This window comes from Aotus nancymaae, unplaced genomic scaffold, assembly GCF_030222135.1.
Source record: "Aotus nancymaae isolate 86718 unplaced genomic scaffold, 86718_ANA_hifiasm-v0.15.2.pri h1tg000067l, whole genome shotgun sequence".
Taxonomy (NCBI): Eukaryota; Metazoa; Chordata; class Mammalia; order Primates; family Aotidae; genus Aotus; species Aotus nancymaae.
In genome coordinates this window covers 25,012,665-25,032,073 of record NW_026988482.1, presented here as the reverse complement: position 1 = coordinate 25,032,073, position 19,409 = coordinate 25,012,665, and the positions used below count along the sequence as shown (strand labels likewise).

General features: G+C 56.9%; 2 protein-coding genes across 10 annotated transcripts in view; both read right to left on the bottom strand.

The window, feature by feature from the left end:
* Window positions 1-114: 114 nt before the first annotated feature.
* GNAT1 (G protein subunit alpha transducin 1) lies at window positions 115-5,100 on the bottom strand. Of its 2 annotated transcripts, none has more exons than XM_012467788.3 (9): window positions 4,858-5,100; window positions 3,499-3,541; window positions 3,268-3,409; window positions 3,011-3,168; window positions 2,799-2,927; window positions 2,451-2,580; window positions 2,019-2,172; window positions 1,711-1,902; window positions 115-343 (listed from the first exon to the last, which is right to left on the bottom strand). In XM_012467788.3, the coding sequence occupies exons 1-8, from the start codon at window positions 4,961-4,963 to the stop codon at window positions 1,712-1,714; spliced, it is 1,053 nt and encodes a 350-aa protein (XP_012323211.1). In that variant the 5' UTR covers window positions 4,964-5,100; the 3' UTR covers window positions 115-343; window position 1,711. The 2 variants fall into 2 exon arrangements, with proteins under 2 accessions (XP_012323211.1, XP_012323210.1); XM_012467787.3 differs by having other exon boundaries at window positions 115-1,375; window positions 4,858-5,099.
* Window positions 5,101-6,604: 1,504 nt separating this feature from the next.
* SEMA3F (semaphorin 3F) overlaps window positions 6,605-19,409 on the bottom strand; it is a 47,958-nt gene continuing 35,153 nt past the window's right edge. For all 8 annotated transcript variants that reach the window (XM_012467781.2, XM_012467778.3, XM_012467779.3 and 5 more), the window contains 13 exons: window positions 18,489-18,582; window positions 13,353-13,472; window positions 12,986-13,125; window positions 12,751-12,865; window positions 12,378-12,447; window positions 12,070-12,214; window positions 10,803-11,025; window positions 10,091-10,179; window positions 9,932-9,973; window positions 9,593-9,750; window positions 9,304-9,371; window positions 8,892-9,025; window positions 6,605-7,954 (listed from right to left, as the gene is read on the bottom strand). In XM_012467781.2, the coding sequence (XP_012323204.1) occupies window positions 7,544-7,954; window positions 8,892-9,025; window positions 9,304-9,371; window positions 9,593-9,750; window positions 9,932-9,973; window positions 10,091-10,179; window positions 10,803-11,025; window positions 12,070-12,214; window positions 12,378-12,447; window positions 12,751-12,865; window positions 12,986-13,125; window positions 13,353-13,472; window positions 18,489-18,582 (1,809 nt within the window). In that variant the 3' untranslated portion in view covers window positions 6,605-7,543. The remainder of the gene's footprint in view (window positions 7,955-8,891; window positions 9,026-9,303; window positions 9,372-9,592; window positions 9,751-9,931; window positions 9,974-10,090; window positions 10,180-10,802; window positions 11,026-12,069; window positions 12,215-12,377; window positions 12,448-12,750; window positions 12,866-12,985; window positions 13,126-13,352; window positions 13,473-18,488; window positions 18,583-19,409) is intronic.

The window sequence follows — 19,409 nt, the reverse complement described above, 5'->3', positions numbered from 1 at the left end:
TTCTTCCTGGGAGAGGCCATCTTCCCACTTCATGCCCAGCCCAGCACTGGGCACTTAATAAATGCCCATGACTTGTGATAATTAAGCCCTCTACCAAGAAAAGACAGCTGGGGCTGGATGCAAAGGTTTATTGCTGAGCGTGTGAGTCTAGCTGAGGGAGTGTAAATTGTGCCCCAGCCTTGCCAGACGGAAGCTCCTTGTCCCCGACTGCAGCACAGGCCCTGGTCCATGGGCATAAACAAAGATTTGGTGTTGGATGAAGAAGGAGGGAGCAGGGATTTGGGGACATGGGCCTTTGTCCCTGATAGTTCAGCCATGGCTCTCAGCTTCCCCTGCAGGGAACCTGAATGGAGGGAGGAAGAGAAGCTGCTGGCAGGGACAAGAGGGTCACCTGGGCTTGCTTGTAACCCCACCTGAGGTAGACCCTTTTGGGCACAGCCAGGGCTTTTGTCCTATCCTGAGTCCTCTGTCTGGGCTGATCGATAGGAGCTGAACTCTGTCCCCAGCCACCCCTCAGGACAGCCCGGTCATTGGCCATAGCTGGTGTCAACAGTACCCTGCCTTAACAGACCATCCTGTTGTCCAGTCAGACGGGGGTACTATGTGTGTGTGGGGAAGTGGCATGTGGATCTGGTGTCCAAGGACCTCTGTCCAAGGATCTTGTGTCCAACGAGCAGATCTTGCTGGAGGAGGGGCTGGGGGTTGCTCTGAACCTGGTATTTGGGGAAGGGTCCTGCTGTGTCTCACTCTGGCACCCAAAGACCCCCAGATCTGCCCCCTCCCCACTAATTTATTTATGTGGGGACTGCACAAGCCAGAGCTAGCTTGGACTCTGGACCCTTTGGAGGGTGCTGGGAGGGACAGTCACTGGTCCTGGGTAGACAGGTGCCAAACTTGTCACATGGAGGTGGCAGGGTAAGCAGCTGGCCTGTGTGTGGGAGGGATATCCCCTGTCTTTGATGAAACGCTGGGAGGGAGGGCTGTTTGCTGAGCCCAGACCCACCAGGTGAGTTGTGGGCCCCCAGGGACAGGAGACCTGCAGGAGATTGGTCAGTTGGGCACTGCTGAGTCATGGAGAGCTTCAGCTGCCCCAAGTCCTGCCCATTCCTAGCTGGGGCTGGCTGCTGTGAGTCCTAGAGGCCAGCACAGCCAGGCAGTGAAGGGCAGGGCTGGGGTTGGGGGCATGGGACGCTGGGAGACTGTGGGAGGTATGGAGGAGGGTCCGGGCCTCAAAGCTAGCAGGGCTCAGGGCTTTGATGAGGTGGCAGGCTGGGGCCCAGGAGTTCTGGGGTCTGATAGAGTCCTGAGGGCTGGGGCTGCAAGGCAGCTAGGGCTATCGGGTCTCGGGGCAACTGACACGCATGAATTCAGGCAGCTGTGAAGAGCAAAGGAAACCGAGTCAGCATCCCTGAGACACAAAATAAATGGGTTTAGGCATTGCGTGTTGGGGGCAGCCCTGGAAGCTGTGACACCTGAGGCCTTAGGGAGGGGCCAAAAGAAATTCAATGGGTGGGACTTGTGTGAGTGGGGCGGGGCCTCTGGCGGTGGAGCAGAGCCTCTGGTTGTGGGTGGAGCTGAGGTGCTGGGGTGGGGCCTGGAGGCAGAGGGCACCGGAATTTGGAGGTGAGGCGCCAGGGCGTTGGCGTGGGGTGGGGAGCTGGGACGGAGCTGGGATACTGAGGCAAGGCTCTGGAGAGGGCCGCGACCCACCTCAGAAGAGGCCGCAGTCTTTGAGGTTCTCCTTGATGATGATGTCGGTGACAGCGTCGAAGACAAATTTGACGTTCTGCGTGTCGGTGGCGCACGTCATGTGGGAATAGATCTCCTTCACGTCGCGCCGCATGTTGAGCTCGAGGAACTGCACCTTGATGTAGTTGCCGGCGTCCTCGTAGGTGTTGGGCCCTGCGGGGGCGGGAGCTCTCACTCGGCCCAGCCCTTCCTTCCCCGCGCCGGGGCGGAGGGCGCGTGCCGCGATCGTGGGGCGGGGGCGCCGCCTGGCGGCAGTACGGGCGCCTCACCGTCGTAGTCCGGGAAGCAGATGCTGAGGTGCGCCTTCTTGATCTTCTCGAAGAAGACGTCTTTCTTGTTGAGAAAGAGCACGATGGACGTCGTGGCGAAGTAGCGGTGGTTGCAGATGCTGTTGAACAGGTGCAGGCTCTCGTGCATGCGGTTCTGAGGAGGGCAGTGGCTGTCGGGCACCAGGGGCCGCATCCGACCCCGCAGCCCCTGCTCTCTGGGCTCCCGGCCGCGCGGCGCTTGCCGCTCAGCTGACTCGCAGAGGGCGCCCCGCACTGCCCCAGGTGGGCCTGCTGAATGCCTCCCGGCCGCCTCAGGCCGCCCCGGACCGGCCTCCCTTCTTGGTCCCTCCCCCCGCCCAGCGCGCGGTCTCTGCCTCCAGGGGCCAGCAGCTCCACCTCGCCCCTGGAACACAGACCCTGCCTGGCACGCACCACTTCGTCGTCCTCCACCAGCACCATGTCGTAGGCGCTCAGCGCCGCGATGAAGATGATGCAGGTCACGCCCTCGAAGCAGTGGATCCACTTCTTGCGCTCGGAGCGCTGCCCGCCCACATCGAACATCCTGCGGGGCCGCGGGGGTCTGAACCCGCGCCCCGGGCCCCCGGGCTTGCCCGCAGGCATCCCCTCGCCCAGTGGTACTCGGGGAGCTCTCGGCTGGGACTAGCACCCTTTTTGCTGGCGGGATATCCAGGAAGGGGCAGGGCCTATAGCAGGGATGGGGTCCCCGGGGCGGGACCGGGCCTGGGGCAGTGACCTCCCGGGCTAGCACGCGGGTCGTACCGGAAGTTGAGGTCCTTGAAGGAGAACTGCGTCTCGATGATGCCCGTGGTCTTGACTCGCGAGCGCAGTACGTCTTGCTCGGTGGGCACGTAGCCCGGGGTTACCAGGCGCTCCAGATCGGAGAGATAGCTGCACGAGACCGGGCCGTGGTGGGTGGGGAGGCGTGGAGGGTCCCTCCCGCACCCTGCGTCCCGCGCTGCCCGCGCACTCACTAGCCCGCCGAGTCGTTGAGCTGGTACTCTGAGGCGCGCTCAAAACAGGCCTGGATACCGGAGTCCTTCCACAGCCGCTGGATGATGTCCGACATCTCCTTGGGCATCGTGCCCTCCTCGATGGTGTCCGCCATGTGCATTAGCTTCCGGGCGTCGTCCTGGGGGCAAGGTGAGAGTGGCTGGTGGCGGGCAGGGACAAGGGTGCAGCCGCGCGCCTCGAGTCCCCAGAGGCCCGCTCAGCCCGCCTCCTGGCACACCTGGCGTGCAGAGTCTCCGTACTGGATGTTGAGTGTGGTCATGGCGCGCACGATGGCCAGGATGGACTGCAACGTGTTGCCGTAGATGATGGCGATGAACTCGAGGCACTCTTCCAGCGAGTACCCGTCCTGGTGGATAATCCTGGGGCCGAAGCGAGCAGGGTCAGCCCCTCGTGGGCAAGTGGGGAAGGACCCAGCCCGAGGGACCTCAGGACAGGCAGGGGCACTCACTTCATCTGCTTGACAATGGTGCTCTTCCCGGATTCACCAGCACCTGAAAGGTAGGCGGCGCCTCAGAGCTGCGCTGACCGCCTGCCCCCCGCCCCGCGCAAGGAGGCCAGGAGTACTGGGCCAGTCCGAGTTGGCTGGGTGGACCCGCAGCAAAGAAGCCTGGGCAACAGTCCGCACCCCATAGTCACACCTACCTCCCTCCCCATCCAAAGTAAGTCCTAACACCCTGACAGCACAAGGTTTGCAAATGTCTGGAAAGTGAAGAAAGGAAGCCAACGAGGGGAATCAACGACATCAACTGTTCTGGGACAGGGGAGGCCCCAAGACCCCGGCTCAGACAGCCTTTATTGTGCTGTGAGAACACAATGAAGAAATTCCGGAGCGCCACCGCCACCTTGTGGGAGCCTCTGGTACCTCATTCACTGGGTTATTGGAGGCGGGTCAACCCCTTGCTTTTCACCTGAAGGGGTGGGGGTGTCTCCTAGAGGCTCAGAGGGAATTAGCGCCTTTGGGTAGGAGGGAGGGCAGAGCTGACATCCTTTCCGAGCCTGCCCCTGCGAGGGTGTTAGGCACAGTTAATGAGATTTCTGGCTTAGCCTCTCTGCCTTGGGGAGGAAGTGGGGCTGGCTTGGTCCCTCACCCACCTCCAGCTGGTTGACCGGACCCTGGGGAGCGTGGGTGAAGCCTGCCCGGCCCTTTTGAAGCTGCTCTTTCCCCTTGAGAGGTCGGTGACCTTGAGGCAGGCCTGAATCAGTCCCATCTCTCCTCACTGCCCATGGTCCGTGGGACACAGCTTTATCTACTCCTGCTGGGCCTCGGCACCCGCCCGCCCCTCTGGCTGCTTTGTAGGTCTACCAGTCACAGCCCTCTGGCACCTGAGGGCCATTCTTTGTGGATCTGGATGGTCCTAGAGGCTCCCCACTCCCAGAAGGACTATGCCCATCCCCTTCCTAAAGGAGCAGCCCAATAACGGGCTCCCAGTGAGGCCCCTGGCTTCTGAGCGCTGCCCAGCAGGCCCATCAAACCAAAGGCTGCAGGGAGCTTGCAGGAGCCCAGCCGCAGAAGAGTTGGCCTTCCACACACCCGTACAAGAATGTGGTTGGCACACACTTCTGGGGAGGGTGGGTTACCTGAGACAGAGCCAGCCGTCTGGAGAGGGGCTTCATGGGATATCCAGCCTTGGGGGACTAGCACCTGTCAGGCCTGGCCTTGCTTGGCCAGGGCTCCCACCCTGTGCCCTACCCTGTGACAGGTTCACACTACTTCCCAAGGAACACTTGCTTCACAGAAGGGCTGCCTGCCTGCCTCCAGACCAATGACCTGGTGGCAATGGCCCCACCCCTGGGCTCACACCCCTACCCAGAAGCAGCAGCTTCACAGTTCGAGCATCCTTCTCAGCGTCTTCTTTCAGCTTCTTTTCCAGCTCCCTGGAGTGCTTCTCCTCAGCACTGGCCCCAGCCCCCATGGTCCAGCAGCAGGCGAAGGGACGGAGTGAGCAGGTAGTTCTTCTGGATGGAGGGGATCCCCAGAACCCAGCCTCCCAGGCACCCTTCTGGCCCCAGGAGGACCTGCAATCAACTGGCTCTCCACGGACCTGTGCAGGCCCTGGTGGGGCTGCTTAGTGGGATTTGGGGGCTGGGGGTGTCCAAGAGCCAATCAGAGACAAGGACAGGTGAATCCAGCTCAGCCCCCCCAACCCTTCTAATCAGGTTGGCATAGCCCCAATCCCTCAACAGCTGACTCTGCACCCCGATGTCCTCCTGCCCCTCCCCCCCAAGGAGAGGCCCTACCTCTGCCTGGGAGTAGGGAGACACGTTCGTAGGGGCAGGGCTGAGAAAGGGGAAGACAGACCCTTGAGCCCTGGGGGTGAGGATGATGGAGGTGGGGCTGGCAGTGAGAGGGTGTAATTGGGAGAAGCATGCCTGGACCACCTGCCGCTTGCCAGGCACCAGGCTCAGCACCACTCCTTATCTTCTTGTAAGCTCACACTGGCCCTGGAGAATGGGTACCCATGTCATCAGCCTCATTTTACTGATGAGGAAGTAGAGGCTCAAAGTGTCACACCGAAGGAAGAGGTTAAGAAGGGCTGGGTGATTCTGGACTGGGATTTTTTTTTTTTTTTTAGACAGAGTCTTGCTCTGTCACCCAGGCCGAGTGCAGTGGCACCATCTTGGCTCACTGCAACCTCCGCCTCCTGGGTTCAAGCAATTCTCTGCCTCAGCCTCCTGAGTAGCTGGGACTACAGGCACCTGCCACCATGCCTGGCTACTTTTTGTAATTTTTTTTTAGTAGAGACAAGGTTTCACCATCTTGGCCAGGCTGGTATTGAACTTCTGACCTCATGATTTACTCGCCTCTGCCTCCCAAAGTGCTGGGATTACAGGCGTGAGCCACCGTGCCTGGCCTGGACTGGGATTTTATGCCCTGCAGGGAATCCAGAGAGAGGGAAATGGTGAACATTGCCCCATATCATGGGCTGGAGTTGCTCTAAGCAGGCCTTCTGCTTCCAATGGACTCTGGTGGGCATGCATATCTGTTCTGTGTGCTGGATGTATGTGTCTTTTACTGGCACCAAGCAAGCAATGATTTGACACGTTTGTGCATGTATACCTGGGTGTACATGGATGCCCGTGTGCATGCTTATATATGTGTGCACATGTATCTACCTGGCTGCCTTTTAGCACTCAACTCTGCCACAGACTCAAGAGACCACAAGGGGGTGCCAGGGCCCAGACACCTGGCACTAACGGCTGTCTCTAAGTAGTATGCGTGGGAATTGGATGCTGGCTCCTATCGCGGGCTGGCAGTTTCTACACCCATCCTGTTGGATGATGGGGATCTGTCCAGGAGTGAGGCCATTTCATTTGTGCCACTTTCAGCCTTTGGGCTCCACCCACCCTCCCTGACCCTGAGGAGTGAGTGGGCTCTGGGGGGGGTCTCTGCAGCCCTTTACACTGCCCAAGGGTTTCTCAAACCGAATGTGGTTTCTACATGTTGGGTTTGTTTAAAGTGGGGCCAATCTACTCCCCAGCCCCCGACCTGGCTCCCCAGGCCCACCACATGTGGCTCTAAACCACCCCCCGACCAAGGAGAGAAGCCAGTCTAGTCCCAGAGCCAGTGTTTATTAGCAAGATGGAACCCAAAGGCGGCTGTGGCCTGGGCAGCAAAGGCCGCCAGAAGCCCCCACCCATCTACCCAACTGCCCCCCAGAGCTAATTACACCCATCGCTTGAAGTGGTGGACATAAGGGAACCCTGGGGAGCCTCTACTGGCCCCAGGCCTCCACCACGGACCCCCTCCCCTCAGGGCTGGGCCTGGCCCCTGTGCTATGCTCCTAGCCTCCAAGTCCAAGCGGCATAGGAAAAGCTAAGGAGGTAGAGTGGGGTGGCCCTGCCCTGGCCAGGTGGGGAGGGGAGAAGGGGCTGAAGGAGCTGCCCCACCCAGGCAGGATGCCTCTTCTCCTATCCCCAATAAATAGAGAATAAATACCCGGGAAGGGGCTGGCCATGGCTGAGTGACCCCAACCCAGGCAGGAGCTGGCATCCTGTAACGGCCCCTTTTTCCCTTCTCTGAGTGCACCTGAGCCCACCCCAGTCTCCAAAGTGGTCCTCGCATCCATGTCTATGCCACAGCACAGGCTGACAGCACACATCAAAAAAGGTGGACAGTCCAAGCCCCATTCAAGTAGGGCTTGCTTTGCTCCCTCCCTGTGTCCTGTAGATCTTGGCAGAGGCTGTCGAGCAGGTAGACTTCCAGCTGAGTCTGGGGACGGTGTGGTCCTGGCCTGGCCCCGCCAACTGGCTGGGCCTGGTTAGGCTGGCTCTGTTTCCTGCCGTCTCTGACCAGCATGGGTCTAAGTTGTGGAGGATGCTGCCGCTGAGGCAGGCTATATTCAACCCACCAATAAATACTGTCTTTGCAGGGGCAGGGTATGTATAGAATATAGATATTTTATATATATATATATATGTATATATATATATATCTTTTATATTAAAAGGGACGAGGGCTAGGCTGGCCCATGGCAGGGCTCAGGCAGCTGGCCTCATGTGTCCGGAGGGTGGTGCCGGCGGTTCCGGGGCTTTTTCTGGTCCTGGTACTCAGGAGGCCGAGGTGCCCCTGGAGCCTCCCTGGGGCTGGGGGGCACATGACGCCAGTAACCCTGGCAGTACTGGTGGATGAGGCCCACTTCTGGCTGGGCCAGCAGCTGGGCCAGCTCCTGGTAAGGAGGCGTTGGGGGGCCTGCACCTGGGGATGGCGGGGCGCTCACAGCCAGTGGTGGGAAAAGGGCAGCATGGACGGCGTCCCGGCCCAGTACATGCAGTTGCACTCGTGTGACAATGTGCTTGAAGTTGTTTTCCGTGGCTGTGCAGGAGTAGAGGCCACGATCACTGAGCTGCAGGGCACGCAGCAACAAGCCCTGCTCTGTGCGCAGGAAACGGTCCTCTGCACGAATCTGCAGGGGCAAGGAGAGGGGGTTCAGGGGTTCTGTGACCGCCCCACAGTCCTAGCCAGCGACCAGATCAGACCACCTTTGTGGCCATTCCGTGTAGAGGCACCCATATGGAATTTCCATATGCCAGAAAAGCCCACATATAGTTTCCACACAATGAGAGCTATTTGAATAAGGCATCTGTACAGATCTCCATTTCAGGAGAGATGACCATAGGAGGTTCTGTACGATGAGAAGAGTTTGAAGCGCACACAGAATTTTTTTCTTTTTTTTTTGAGACGGGGTCTGGCTCTGTCACCCAGGCTAGAGTGCAGTCTTGGCTGCAGCCTCTGCCTCCCAGGCTTAAGCCATCCTCCCACCTCAGCCTCCCGAGTAGCGGGGACCACATACATGACCATGCCCGGCTAATTTTTGTATTTTTGGTAGAGAAAGGGTTTCACCATGTTGCCCAGGCTGGTCTCTAACTCCTGACCTCAAGTGATCTGCCTGTCTTGGCTTCCCAAAATGTTGGGGTTACAGGTGTGAGCCACCATGCCCAGCCAGATTTTCCATTTAATGAGAATATCCAGTTGGGACAACCACATAGAATTTCCATGTAAACAGGGACACCTGTAGGGATTTCCATAAAATGAGGGCCCCACAGAATTTCCATATACTGGAGCTCACCCACATGATGTTTTTGTAGAAGGAGATACATCCCTAATGCGGTATACGTGTGGAATTTTCATGTGAAGAGGCATACCTAGAAACACTTTCCATATAATGAGGCCAGTCTCATGGAGTTTCCACATAACTATTTTCACTCAAAGGTTTTACATATAGGGAAGGGAGCCTGGGAGAGGTTTCACAGCATGAGAGTTGCTCCAGATCACTCCTCTACGTTTCACCAGCCCACAAGGACTCCCACATTCACGGTGCAGCACTGGGCACAGGAACTCACCTCTCGGCGCCGGTCACCAGGATCTCGCTGGAACAGCCACTTAACAGTGGCTTGAGGCGAGCGGGGCTGGCACTCAAGGAAGGCCGCACTGCCGGCCACACCGTACTGCACAGACTCCACGGCATTCTTGTTGGCTATAGAGCGAGAGAGGTTGAGCAAAAGCAGCATCGCTTCTGGGTAGCCTGCTGGCTGCTTCAAGGCAGGCACCAAGGGGCACCTACTCACCAATGCAGAGCTGTGTGTTGAGCATCCATTCCTTAAGGGGACAACTAGTAACATCCCATCTCCATTATCCCCCATCCCCCTTAGCCATCAGAGCACCCTTACAGTGGGGGCCCTATGAGCAGCTTCATGGGCTGCATGGGGCTCTGCAGTATGAGCAGCACCCCACGGAGAGGCCCAGCACACTCACCATTGGAGTTGAACCCACGGCACTGCCTGATGGGGTTTCCGTGCCGGACGTCCTGCCGGCGGCTCCGCCTGGATGGGGATGGGGATAGCCTCTGAAGGAGTGCTCCCAGAAAGCTTGCCCGCCCCTAGGTCCCTGTAGCCCCCTGACTCCAGGGCAGGGCCCTTTTTCCCCAGGACAGTGATGTCTTAGCCTTAAGATTCCCCCAGGGTAATATCCTATGTACCCCCAATCCCCTAGGATAGGGCCCTGGGTCTGGTTGCTAAAATCCCAGGTGTCTAGGGGTCCATACCTCTTGGAGGATGCTGTATAGCGGGAGCAGGCCTGGCCATCCCAGGCACAGTAAGGGTCCCGGGCAAGGCAGCAGTCAGCACAGGCAGCCCCATACGCCTGGCATCGGTGCAGGCTCAGGTGTGTGACTCCCACAGCCGACGCCACGTAGAGTTGTTGCTGGGGCAAAGAACAGGGCCTTGTCAGTCCCTATCCCATAGCCAGCCCCACCAACGGCCAGGTGGGCTGGGCTCCTCTTCCCTGTTCCATGCCTCAGTTTATCCATCCCTGTGCTGAGGGCATGACCCTGAGGGGATGCAGGCCCTGTCCCCATCCCTGGCCCACCTTGTCAAAGACTCACCCTCTTGGAAGAGATGGTCATGGTCTTGACAGGTGCTGGGTCCTAGAAGGAGATAAAGATCAGCTTGGGACTCCAGGGACCCCCCTCCATGCCCTGACCTAGAGGTCTTGGGTCAGAGGCTAAAACTGGGGAGGTCAGACTGGGTATTGTCACACCCACCTTGAAGACCTCCACCTCCTCCAGCATGAGCTCTTCCATTTCCTGGTCATCCTTGGGCAGCACAATGACCTTCTGTACTGTCCCGCGGTCTGGAACGGGCCGGGCAGGGCCTCAGTGAGGCTGGGGATGCTGGGGAAGGGGTACCAGCCTCAGCCCCTTCCCCAACCAGGGCCCAAACCCCCCTAGGACATTGGAGCAGGAGCTCTGTGACAAGGTGGAAGGGTTTCCCCAGGTCAGAGAGGACTGGCCCAGGACATAGGGGGTCATGGCCAGGGTCTGCCCCCACCAACCCAGACCCTGATTTTGGGCCCTGCTGAGAATAGGACACCGGAGTATCCATTCTTCTGTGTCTGGGCTGCTGGAACTGTGGTGGGTGCACTGTGGCATGTGCGTGCACACATGAGCATGTGGATGACCCGTGTATCCTGGAGGTGTCTACCATCTGTCTCCACCCCTTTCCTGCCATACATGGGTCCCAGATGCCCAGTGTCCCTGCTCTCCTGGGCCCCTGGGGATGGAAGTGGGAATGGGGTGTTCTCACCCCCAGCCTCCGTTATCCCAGCAATAGGGAGAAGGCACCAAAGGATGAGGATGAAGAGGTGACTCTGATGAGCTTGCAGCAAGCCCTAGCAGGGCAAGCCCCAGCCCCAAGGATCTGCACCCCGCACCCAGGGGGCCCAGCGTGGGAGAGGCCGGGAGCAGCAGCGGGTACCTGTGCCCAGGAAAAGCACCTCATAGCGCCCATCGGCTGCATCCACCTGGTCCACGGCGACAGTGGTGAGGCGGTAGGGAGCACCTGTGCGGACCACCAGGGGCCGCCGCTGCAGAGGGTACACGGCCTGGTACATGAGCGGGTGGCTGCGCATGAAGTTGATCACCTCATCAGGATAGTCCTTGGTGGACTTCATGGATGGCGTGAAGGTTCCACCAGGGCACTGTGGACAGGTGGCGAGTGTCAGTCCAGGCTGCCCGGGCAGGGAAGGCTGGAGCCATGAGCTTCAGGAGAGGCCGCTGCACTGTCTGTCCCCACCACCTTGACCTGCTCCTCTCCCCAAAGCCCCTCTCCAGGTTTCTGCCCTGCACCTGACCTCTGCAGGTCCTGCTCCAGCCAAGGTCCCACGTGGCCAAACGCCACAGCCATCTCCCTGGCTTAGTGTGTCATGACCCTGTGGCAGCATTTGGCCAAGCAGACCACTCCCTTCCACATCCTCCTCTCCACCCTGTCGTCTCCTTCCTCTCTGACTGTTCCTAGGGTCTCAACCGTCTCCCACTTGCACAGCTGGACTGCAGGCTCCGAGTCCTTGTCACACACCAGCCTCCGAGTCCTTGTCACACACCAGCCTCGCTCTCCTCCTTCCTGAAGCTGTCTCCTGAGCCTGGGCTCAGCCTGCCCCCCACCATGGCCAGCTAACCTCTGGCCCATCCTTTCCACTGCAGGTCACCTCCGGAGGGAAGTCTCCCCTAACCCCCGCTGAAACCAGCTTCCCCAGCCCAGTCCTGACCACATGGAGTGGGAACTGCACTGGATCAGATCTGCTGCTTTCCTGCTTAGACTCCCAAATCAGCTGTCACACCAAGATAAAGTGACACGCCTCTGTGACCTCTGAGACCCTGCCTGAGGCCTGGCCCTGCCCCTCTCCAACTCTTTGCCTCCTGTTCCTCAGCTGAGTCGACCTCCAGCCTGCCTCCAGCATCCGCCAGGAAGACCCTTCCCTCCAACATTTGGCTCCCAAACAGCCCCACAGAGGACCCTCTAAGGAGCAGTTGACCACAGCCAGCCCACCATCTTTGTCCCAGAATCCTGGCTGGGCTCCTCCACAGCCTGACACTGGTGTGAAGGCCAGTCTGTGTGTGCATTATGGCCCACCTATCCCGCTGGCTGGGAGGGCCATGATGATGGGGCCCATGTTGCAAAGGGCCTGACCTGAGGCCTCTTAGAAGAAGAGGAAGGGGAGAGGCAGGATGAGCGGGATCCTTACCGTGCCCGGCCGTGGGTAGGGCATCTTCCCTGAGAAGGGCATCCACTGGTAGTTGGGGCCTTCCTTGTGGGCAAAGGGCCCGTTGAAGACCATGCGAATGTCAGCCATGGAGTAGACACACACAGCAGAGCCTCGGAACACAGAGCTGTGGGCAGGGCAGGTGCTGCTGAGCAGGATGGACCCTCCACCCAGGGCCCCTCCCCAAACTACCCCTCTTCACAGCTCGCCACCGGGCTGGGGTCCTCCACAAGTTATAATCCCCCAACGGGGCCACACCCTGCCACTGCTGGCCCTGACCCCAGCCTCACCCAGAGGAGGTAAAGACAGCATAAATGACAGGGTTCCTCACGTCCAGGGTCTGCTGGACAAACACGTCCTCTGGGGGACAGAGGGAGAAGGTATTGGAGGGTGCCTTGGGTGGGAGTCCCCGGAACCCACCCACTTCTGTGCAGGGGAGGGGCCCACCAAAGGCACCCTGACCACCCACCCAGCCTCTGTCCCTCTCGCTGTAGCCAGAGTACCCTAGCCTGGGCTCAGCCTGCCCCACCGTGGCCAGCTTACCTCTGGCCCATCCTTCTGACTCCAGGTCACCTCTGGAGGGAAGCCTCCCCTGAACCCCACTGAGACCAGCTTCCCCAGCTCAGTCCTGAACACATGGAGCTGGAACTGCATTGCACTCACGGAGCTCATCGAAGTGAGTCTCAATGCCATCCTCGCCCGGCACAGAGCAGACAAGCCGAGCCTTCAGGAATGTACTCCACTTGTTGACCAGGCAACAGTGACCACCGTCATCATTCTGGGGGGTGGGGCAAGAAGCTGGGTCAGATCATCTCTTGATCCCAAGTCCTGGCTGAAGCAGGGCTGATGAAGCCACAACTGGTGGAGGGAATAGCCTGGGGGCCCAGCCAATGCATACCAGGCAGATGCGCCCGATGCGGGCGTACACAGCGGGGCTCTGCGGCGCCTCTGCCGACCGCTCACGGAAGAAGAAGTAGAGCTTATCATCATTACGCTCCGAGCTGTCAGGAATGAGCTCAGCATGGATGAACGACGGGTCTGCATGGCAGGGGTCAGCTGGGTGAGCCCATACTCTGATGGTGCCCCTGTTCTCCAGCAGAGTCCCCAGCCAGGTACAAGAACTCCCTCTCCAGATAAGAAACTACCCCTGCCCCAGGTAGTCACAGGCTAAACATTTCCCCAATTCCCCGACGTGTGCTTCTTTATGACCTTTTTGCTGCATCCCAGACACATGGCCACACAAGGGCTCCCGGGGCCACGCTTACCGTTCAGCCACCGGGAGTTGTACTGATCCGTGCGCATGGCCGTCTGCTTTCCGAGGGTGCGGAAGATGGCTGCATCAGTGCCCATAAAATCGATGTACACACCAGCATAGAGCTCCTCATCTGTGGGTGGGCCGGTGGGTCAGTCAGGGGGTTGCTGTTTGCTAGAGCTGGGGCACAGCTCAGATGATTTCCAGAACAGGGTCTTATCCGCCCCCTCAGGTTCCCTGGGGCATGATCCTATCTCCAGTGGAGTGCTGGTCAGTGTTTCACCACTGGCTCTGGGAGGGTTGGGATTAGCAACTATCAGCTCTGATTCGTAGCAATAGCCCATTTCTGTGGTGTCAATACTCCCACCATGACTTTCAAGCTACCAACCTGAAGTCACTGAAAGCAGTCAGGAAGAGCTGCCAACACCACTGTACAGTATTTCTACCCCACAGACACGACAAATGTAAAATCACCTCAAGAGCACAGCTAAGAGGCCGGGCACAGTGAGTGGCTCAAGCCTGTAATCCCAGCACTTTTGGAGGCCGAGGCAGGTGAATCATTTGAGGTCAGGAGTTTGAGACCGGCCTGGCCAACGTGGTGAAATCCTGCCTCTACTAAAATACAAAAATTAGCTGGGCATGGTAGCGGGTGCCTGTAGTCCCAGCTGCTACTCAGGAGGCTGAGGCAGGAGAATTGCTCGAACCAGGAAGGTGGAGGTTGCAGTGAGCCCAGATCACGCCACTGCACTCTAGCCTGAGCAACAGAGCAAGACACTGTCTTAAAAAACAAACAAACAAACAAGAGCATAGCTAACAATACAATGTAGTGAAGAACGAGGAAGCATACGCACACCTCAGTTTACTGGGCTTTGTGTGCTGCAAAGACTGCATTTTTTACAGAAGAAGGTTTATGACAACTCTGCGTCAAGCAAGTCTGTCAGCACCATTTCTTCAACAGCAGATACTTACTTTGTGTCTCTGTGTCACATTTTGGTGATTTTTTTTTCCCTTTGAGATGAAGTCTAGCTCTGTTGCCCAGGCTGGAGTGCAGTGACACCCTCTCGGCTCACTGCAACCTCCACCTCTCAGGCTCAAGCAATTCTCCTGCCTCAGCCACCTGAGTAGCTGGAACTATAGGCACCCGCCACCACACCTAATTTTTTTTTTTTTTTTGAGATGGAGTTTCGCTCTTGTTGCCCAGGCTGGAGTGCAATGGTACAATCTTAGCTCACTGTAACCTCTGCCTCCCGGGTTCAAACGATTTTCCTGCCTCAGCCTCTCAAGTAGCTGGGATTACAGGCATACACCACCACACCTGGCTAATTTTGTATTTTTAGTAGAGACAGGGTTTCTCCATGTTGATGAGGCTGGTCTTGAACTCCTGACCTCAGGTGATCCGTCCACCTCAGCTCCCAAAGTGCTGGGATTATAGGTGTGAGTCACTAGCCCCAGCCAAATTTTCGTATTTTTAGTAGAGATGGGGTTTCAGCATGTTGGCCAGACTGATCTCAAACTCCTGACCTCAGGTGATCCACCTGCCTCGGCCTCCCAAAGTGCTTGAATTACAGGCTTGAGCCACCGCGCCTGACTTACATTTTGGTAATTCTTGTAATATTTCAAACTATCTGTTATGGTGATCTGTGATTTTACTACTGCAATTGTTTTGGCACCATGAACCTCACCGATACAAAACAGCGAACTTAATCGATAAGTGTTGTGTGTGTTCTGACTGCTCTACTCACTGGCCATTCCCCCATCTCTCTCTCTCTCTTCTTGGGCTTCTCTATTCTCTGGGATACAGCAATATTAAAATTAGACCAGTTAATAATCCCACAATGGCCTCTAAGTATTCAAGTGAAAGGAAGAGTCACATATCTCTCACTTTAAGTCAAAAGCTAGAAATGGGCCAGGCGCAGTGGCTCATGCTTATAATCCTAGCACTTTAGGAGGCCAAGGCGGGTGGATCACTTGAAGTCAGGAGACCAGCCTGGCCAACATGGCAGAAACCTGTCTCTACTAAAAATACAAAAATTAGCTGGGCATGGTAACTGGTGCCTGTAGTCCCAGCTACTCGGGAGGCTGAGGCAGGAGAATCACTTAAAACCGGGGCGCGAAGGTTGCGGTGAGCTGAGATTGCGCCACTTCACCCCAGCCTGGGGGACAGAGTGAAACTCTGTCTAAAAAAAAAAAAGCTAGAAATGATTAAACTTAGCATGGAAGGCATGTTGAAAGCTGAGATAGGTCCAAAACTAGGCGGCCAGCACCAAACAGCCAAGTTGTGAATGCAAAGAAAGAGTTCTTGAAGGAAATTAAAAGGGCTACTCCAGTAAACACACAAATGCTAAGAAAGTGAAACAGCCAGGCCGGGCGCGGTGGCTCACCCTGTAATCCCAGCACTTTGGGAGGCCGAGGTGGGCGGATCACGAGGTCAAGAGATCGAGACCATCCTGGCCAACATGGTGAAACCCCATCTCTACTAAAAAATACAAAAATTAGCTGGGCATGGTGGCGTGCGCCTGTAGTCCCAGCTACTTAGGAGGCTGAGGCAGGAGAATTGCTTGTACCCCGGAGGCGGAGGTTGCAGTGAGCCGAGATTGTGCCACTGCACTCCAGCCTGGTGCCTGGCAACAGAGTAAGACTCTGTCTCAAAAAAAAAAAAAAGAAAGTGAAACAGCCTTATCGCTCATATGGTGAAAGTTTTACTGGGTTAGATGGAACATCAGACCAGCCACAACATTCTTTAAGCCAAAGTCTAATCCAGAGCAAACTCTCTTCAATTCTGTAGAGGCTGAGAGAAGAGAGGAAGCTGGAGAAGAAAGGTTTGAAGCCAGCAGAGGCTGGTTCATGAGGTTTAAGGAAAGCAGCCATCTCCAGAACATAAACATGTAAGGTGAAGCAGCAAGTGCTGATGGAGAAGCTGCAGCAAATTCTCCAGAAGATTTCAATAAGATCACGGATAAAGGTGGCTACACTAAACAAGATTTTCAATGTAGACAAAACAGCCTTCTGGTCAGGGCCGGTGACTCATGCCTGTAATCCTAGCACTTAGGGAGGCCGAGGTGAGTGGATCACTCGCAATGGCTTCAACTTAAAGCCACCAGCTGCATTAGCCCCTAATAAGAGAGTCTGCCTGCCCTTTGAAGCTTTGAAGCCAGGCATTGACTTCTTGCGAGCCATGAAAATTCTAGATGGCATCTTCTTCCATGAGAAGGCTGTGTCTCCCTCCCTTCCTCTCTCTCTCTCTCTCTCTCTCTTTTCGTCTCCCTCTGTTGCCCAGGCTGGAGGCAATGCCACCATCTCAGCTCACCATAACCTCCTCCTCCCAGGTTCACATGATTCTCCTGCCTCAGCCTCCCAAATACTTTGGATTAGAGGCACGTGCCACCATGCATGGCTAATTTTTATATTTTTAGTAGAGACAGGGTCTCACCATGTTGACCAGGTTTGTCTCAAACTTCTGACCTCAAGTGATCCACCCACCTCGGCCTCCCGAAGTGCTAGGATTACAGGTGTAAGCCACTGTGCATGGTTGGTTTACTGAATATTTTAAACCCATTGTTAAAACCCACTGCTCAGAAAAAAAGACTCCTTTCAAACTATTACTGCTCATTGACAATGCACTTGGTCTCCATCAGAGCTCTGATGGAGGTGTACCAGGAGACAAATGTTGTTTTTTTCCTTTTTTTTTTTCTGAGATGGAGTTTCGCTCTGTCGCCCAGGCTGGAGTGCAATGGTGCAATCTCAGCTCACTGCAACCTCCACTTCCTGGGTTCAAGCAATTCTCCTGCCTCAGCCTCCCGAGTAGCTGGGATTACAGACACCCACCACCACGCCTGGCTAATTCTTGCATTTTTAGTAGAGATGGGGTTTCATCATGTTGGCCAGGCTGGTCTCAAACTCCTGACCTCGTGATCCACCTGCCTCGGCCTCTCAAAGTGCTGAGATTTACAGGCATGAACCACTTCGCCCGGCCTAAACTTTTAATAATACTCGTATCTAACAACTGGATCGGCTGGGTGCGGTGGCTCACTCCTGTTATCCCAGCACTTTGGGAGGCCAAGGCAGGTAGATCACCTGAGGTCGGGAGTTAGAGAGCAGCCTGACCAATATGGAGAAACCCCATCTCTACTAAAAATACAAAATTAGCTGGGTGTGGTGGCACATGCCTGTAATCCCAGCTACTCAGGAGGCCGAGGCAGGAGAATCGATTAAACCCGGGAGGTAGAAGCTACAGTGAGCTGAGATCGCAGCATTGCACTCCAGCCTGGGTGACAGAGCGAGACTCCGTCTAAAAATAAAACTGGCTCAAAAAATTCCTGAAAATTTAACGATGGTCCTGCCTCTAACACACCACATGTGAGGCTCCCCACCAAAGACAGGCCCCGTTTTTCCTCATCAGACTCTGATTTGGGCTCTGCCATCAGATTGGGACCTTCTCACTTGCCAAGAGAGGCAGGATAATGCCTGCCCCTTGACCCCAGGGCCTTTCCCAGGCTTGGAGGTGGCGCAGAGCCCAACAGCTGCTCTGAGAGGCAGACTGTGTTGAACAATCAGAAAACAGGCAGTGTGCATGGGCCAGGGTCAGTGATGGGTTCACCCAACCTGCAGTTAGGGGCAGCAGCTGCTCCCGAGACCCCAGGCAGGACCCCACCTCAGAGAACAGCCTCCAGTTCTCCCAGACACCTACCCAGACCAGAAACATGCTCTCTCTGTCGGGACGTGAGCCAGAAGTCTCCACTGGTGCTTCCCTACAGGGCTCTCCCAGCCTCCCAGACATACCGAGAATATGCTATGGGACTGCCCCTCAAACCAGCCCTGATAGGCACTCAGTTTATCTTCTCTTCTAGGAAGCCTGCCGTTAGGAGGGTTCTGGACTTTACATGAACCATACTGTGTTTCAGGGTAGGACCTGGCTCCCTTGGTCCCCATCTGAAGGGACCAGGCAGAGGCTTATACCACCAAGTCTCTAGCCTCAGCTCACAATGGGCTCTGACCTGCACCCTCTCCCCTTGCCAGGTGGGGCCCGTTGGGGAGTTCAGGGACAGCCTGGTCACGGTCTCTGGCCTTGGGTAAGTGTTGGTGCCATGCCCCCTCTCCCAGGGCAGAGGCCACACATTGAGACTATAGAGCTGGGGTTAGGGGCACTCACTGATGAGGGCTGACGCTGTGTCCAGCTTGGGGTCGTACGGACATTTGCCCTTCCCTGACTCGAGTCGCTCAGGCTCCAGATAGAAGATGTAATCCTGCAGGGCAGAGCGGGGCTCAGCACCGTCCAGGCCAGTCCCTCAGCCAGGAAGCGTTAAGGGTCACCAGGCTCCCAGGGTAAGAATGAGCCCCCAGGAATACCCCGAGCCCACCCCCTCCTCTCCCCAGAGCTCTTGGGCTTAAACTCCATCCAGCCAGGTCTCCCGGGGTAGAGCCATGCTGTGGGCTCCAAGGGAGGTGCTTCCCAGTCCCAGGTCTTAGGGAAGACCCAGGGATCAAGTCTCAAGGGGCCCTGCCTTGGGGGCTGTGAGGTGGACATGGAGTGGACTTGTAGGGGCTGAAGCCCCTCCATGCCAAATGGCTCACAAACACTCTAGCCAAAGTCCCCTGGGCCACAGAGGCACAGTTCTTTGCTGTGGCTTCCTGTCTTGGGCCAAGAAGGGGTTGCAGACCTGGCCAGAGCAGGGGTGACTGGTTAAGGGTCTGGGGTCCTGTCCTTTGCCATCAGGTCTGGCCAGGGCAGAGAGCTCTAAAGTCACTGTATCCCCAGGCTTTGTACCCTACCTGTGGTCCTCAGGATGGACCAATGGAACATGACCTTTTTCCTGCCCCTCAGCAAAGCCCCCAGGCTCCATGTCCCCCCAAGGGAGCCAGGAGTTGAGGAGTCCAGCCCAGACCACATGGAATTCACAAAGCCCCCCGTGCCTCCCAGCCCAGCCTGCAAGATACTAGGAGGAAGGTTGGAAAAGGCACTGGGACCAGGGTGAGCACATAGGCCACAAGAGAAAGGCAGGCAGAGGGAGGGAAAGGGGCAAGGAGAGGGACAGAGGCAGGAGGAGGTGGCAGCAGGTAGCAGAATGGTGAT

Bases quoted from the DNA above. Each gene is read 5' to 3' on its own strand.
- GNAT1 (XM_012467788.3), bottom strand. From the start codon at position 4,963: ATGGGGGCTGGGGCCAGTGCTGAGGAGAAGCACTCCAGGGAGCTGGAA. The intron at 2,928-3,010 runs GTGAGTGCGCGG...GGTCTCGTGCAG, and splicing joins CTCAACGACTCGGCGGGCTA to CTATCTCTCCGATCTGGAGC. The intron at 1,903-2,018 runs GTGAGGCGCCCG...CCGCCCCCGCAG, and splicing joins CTGCTTCCCGGACTACGACG to GGCCCAACACCTACGAGGAC.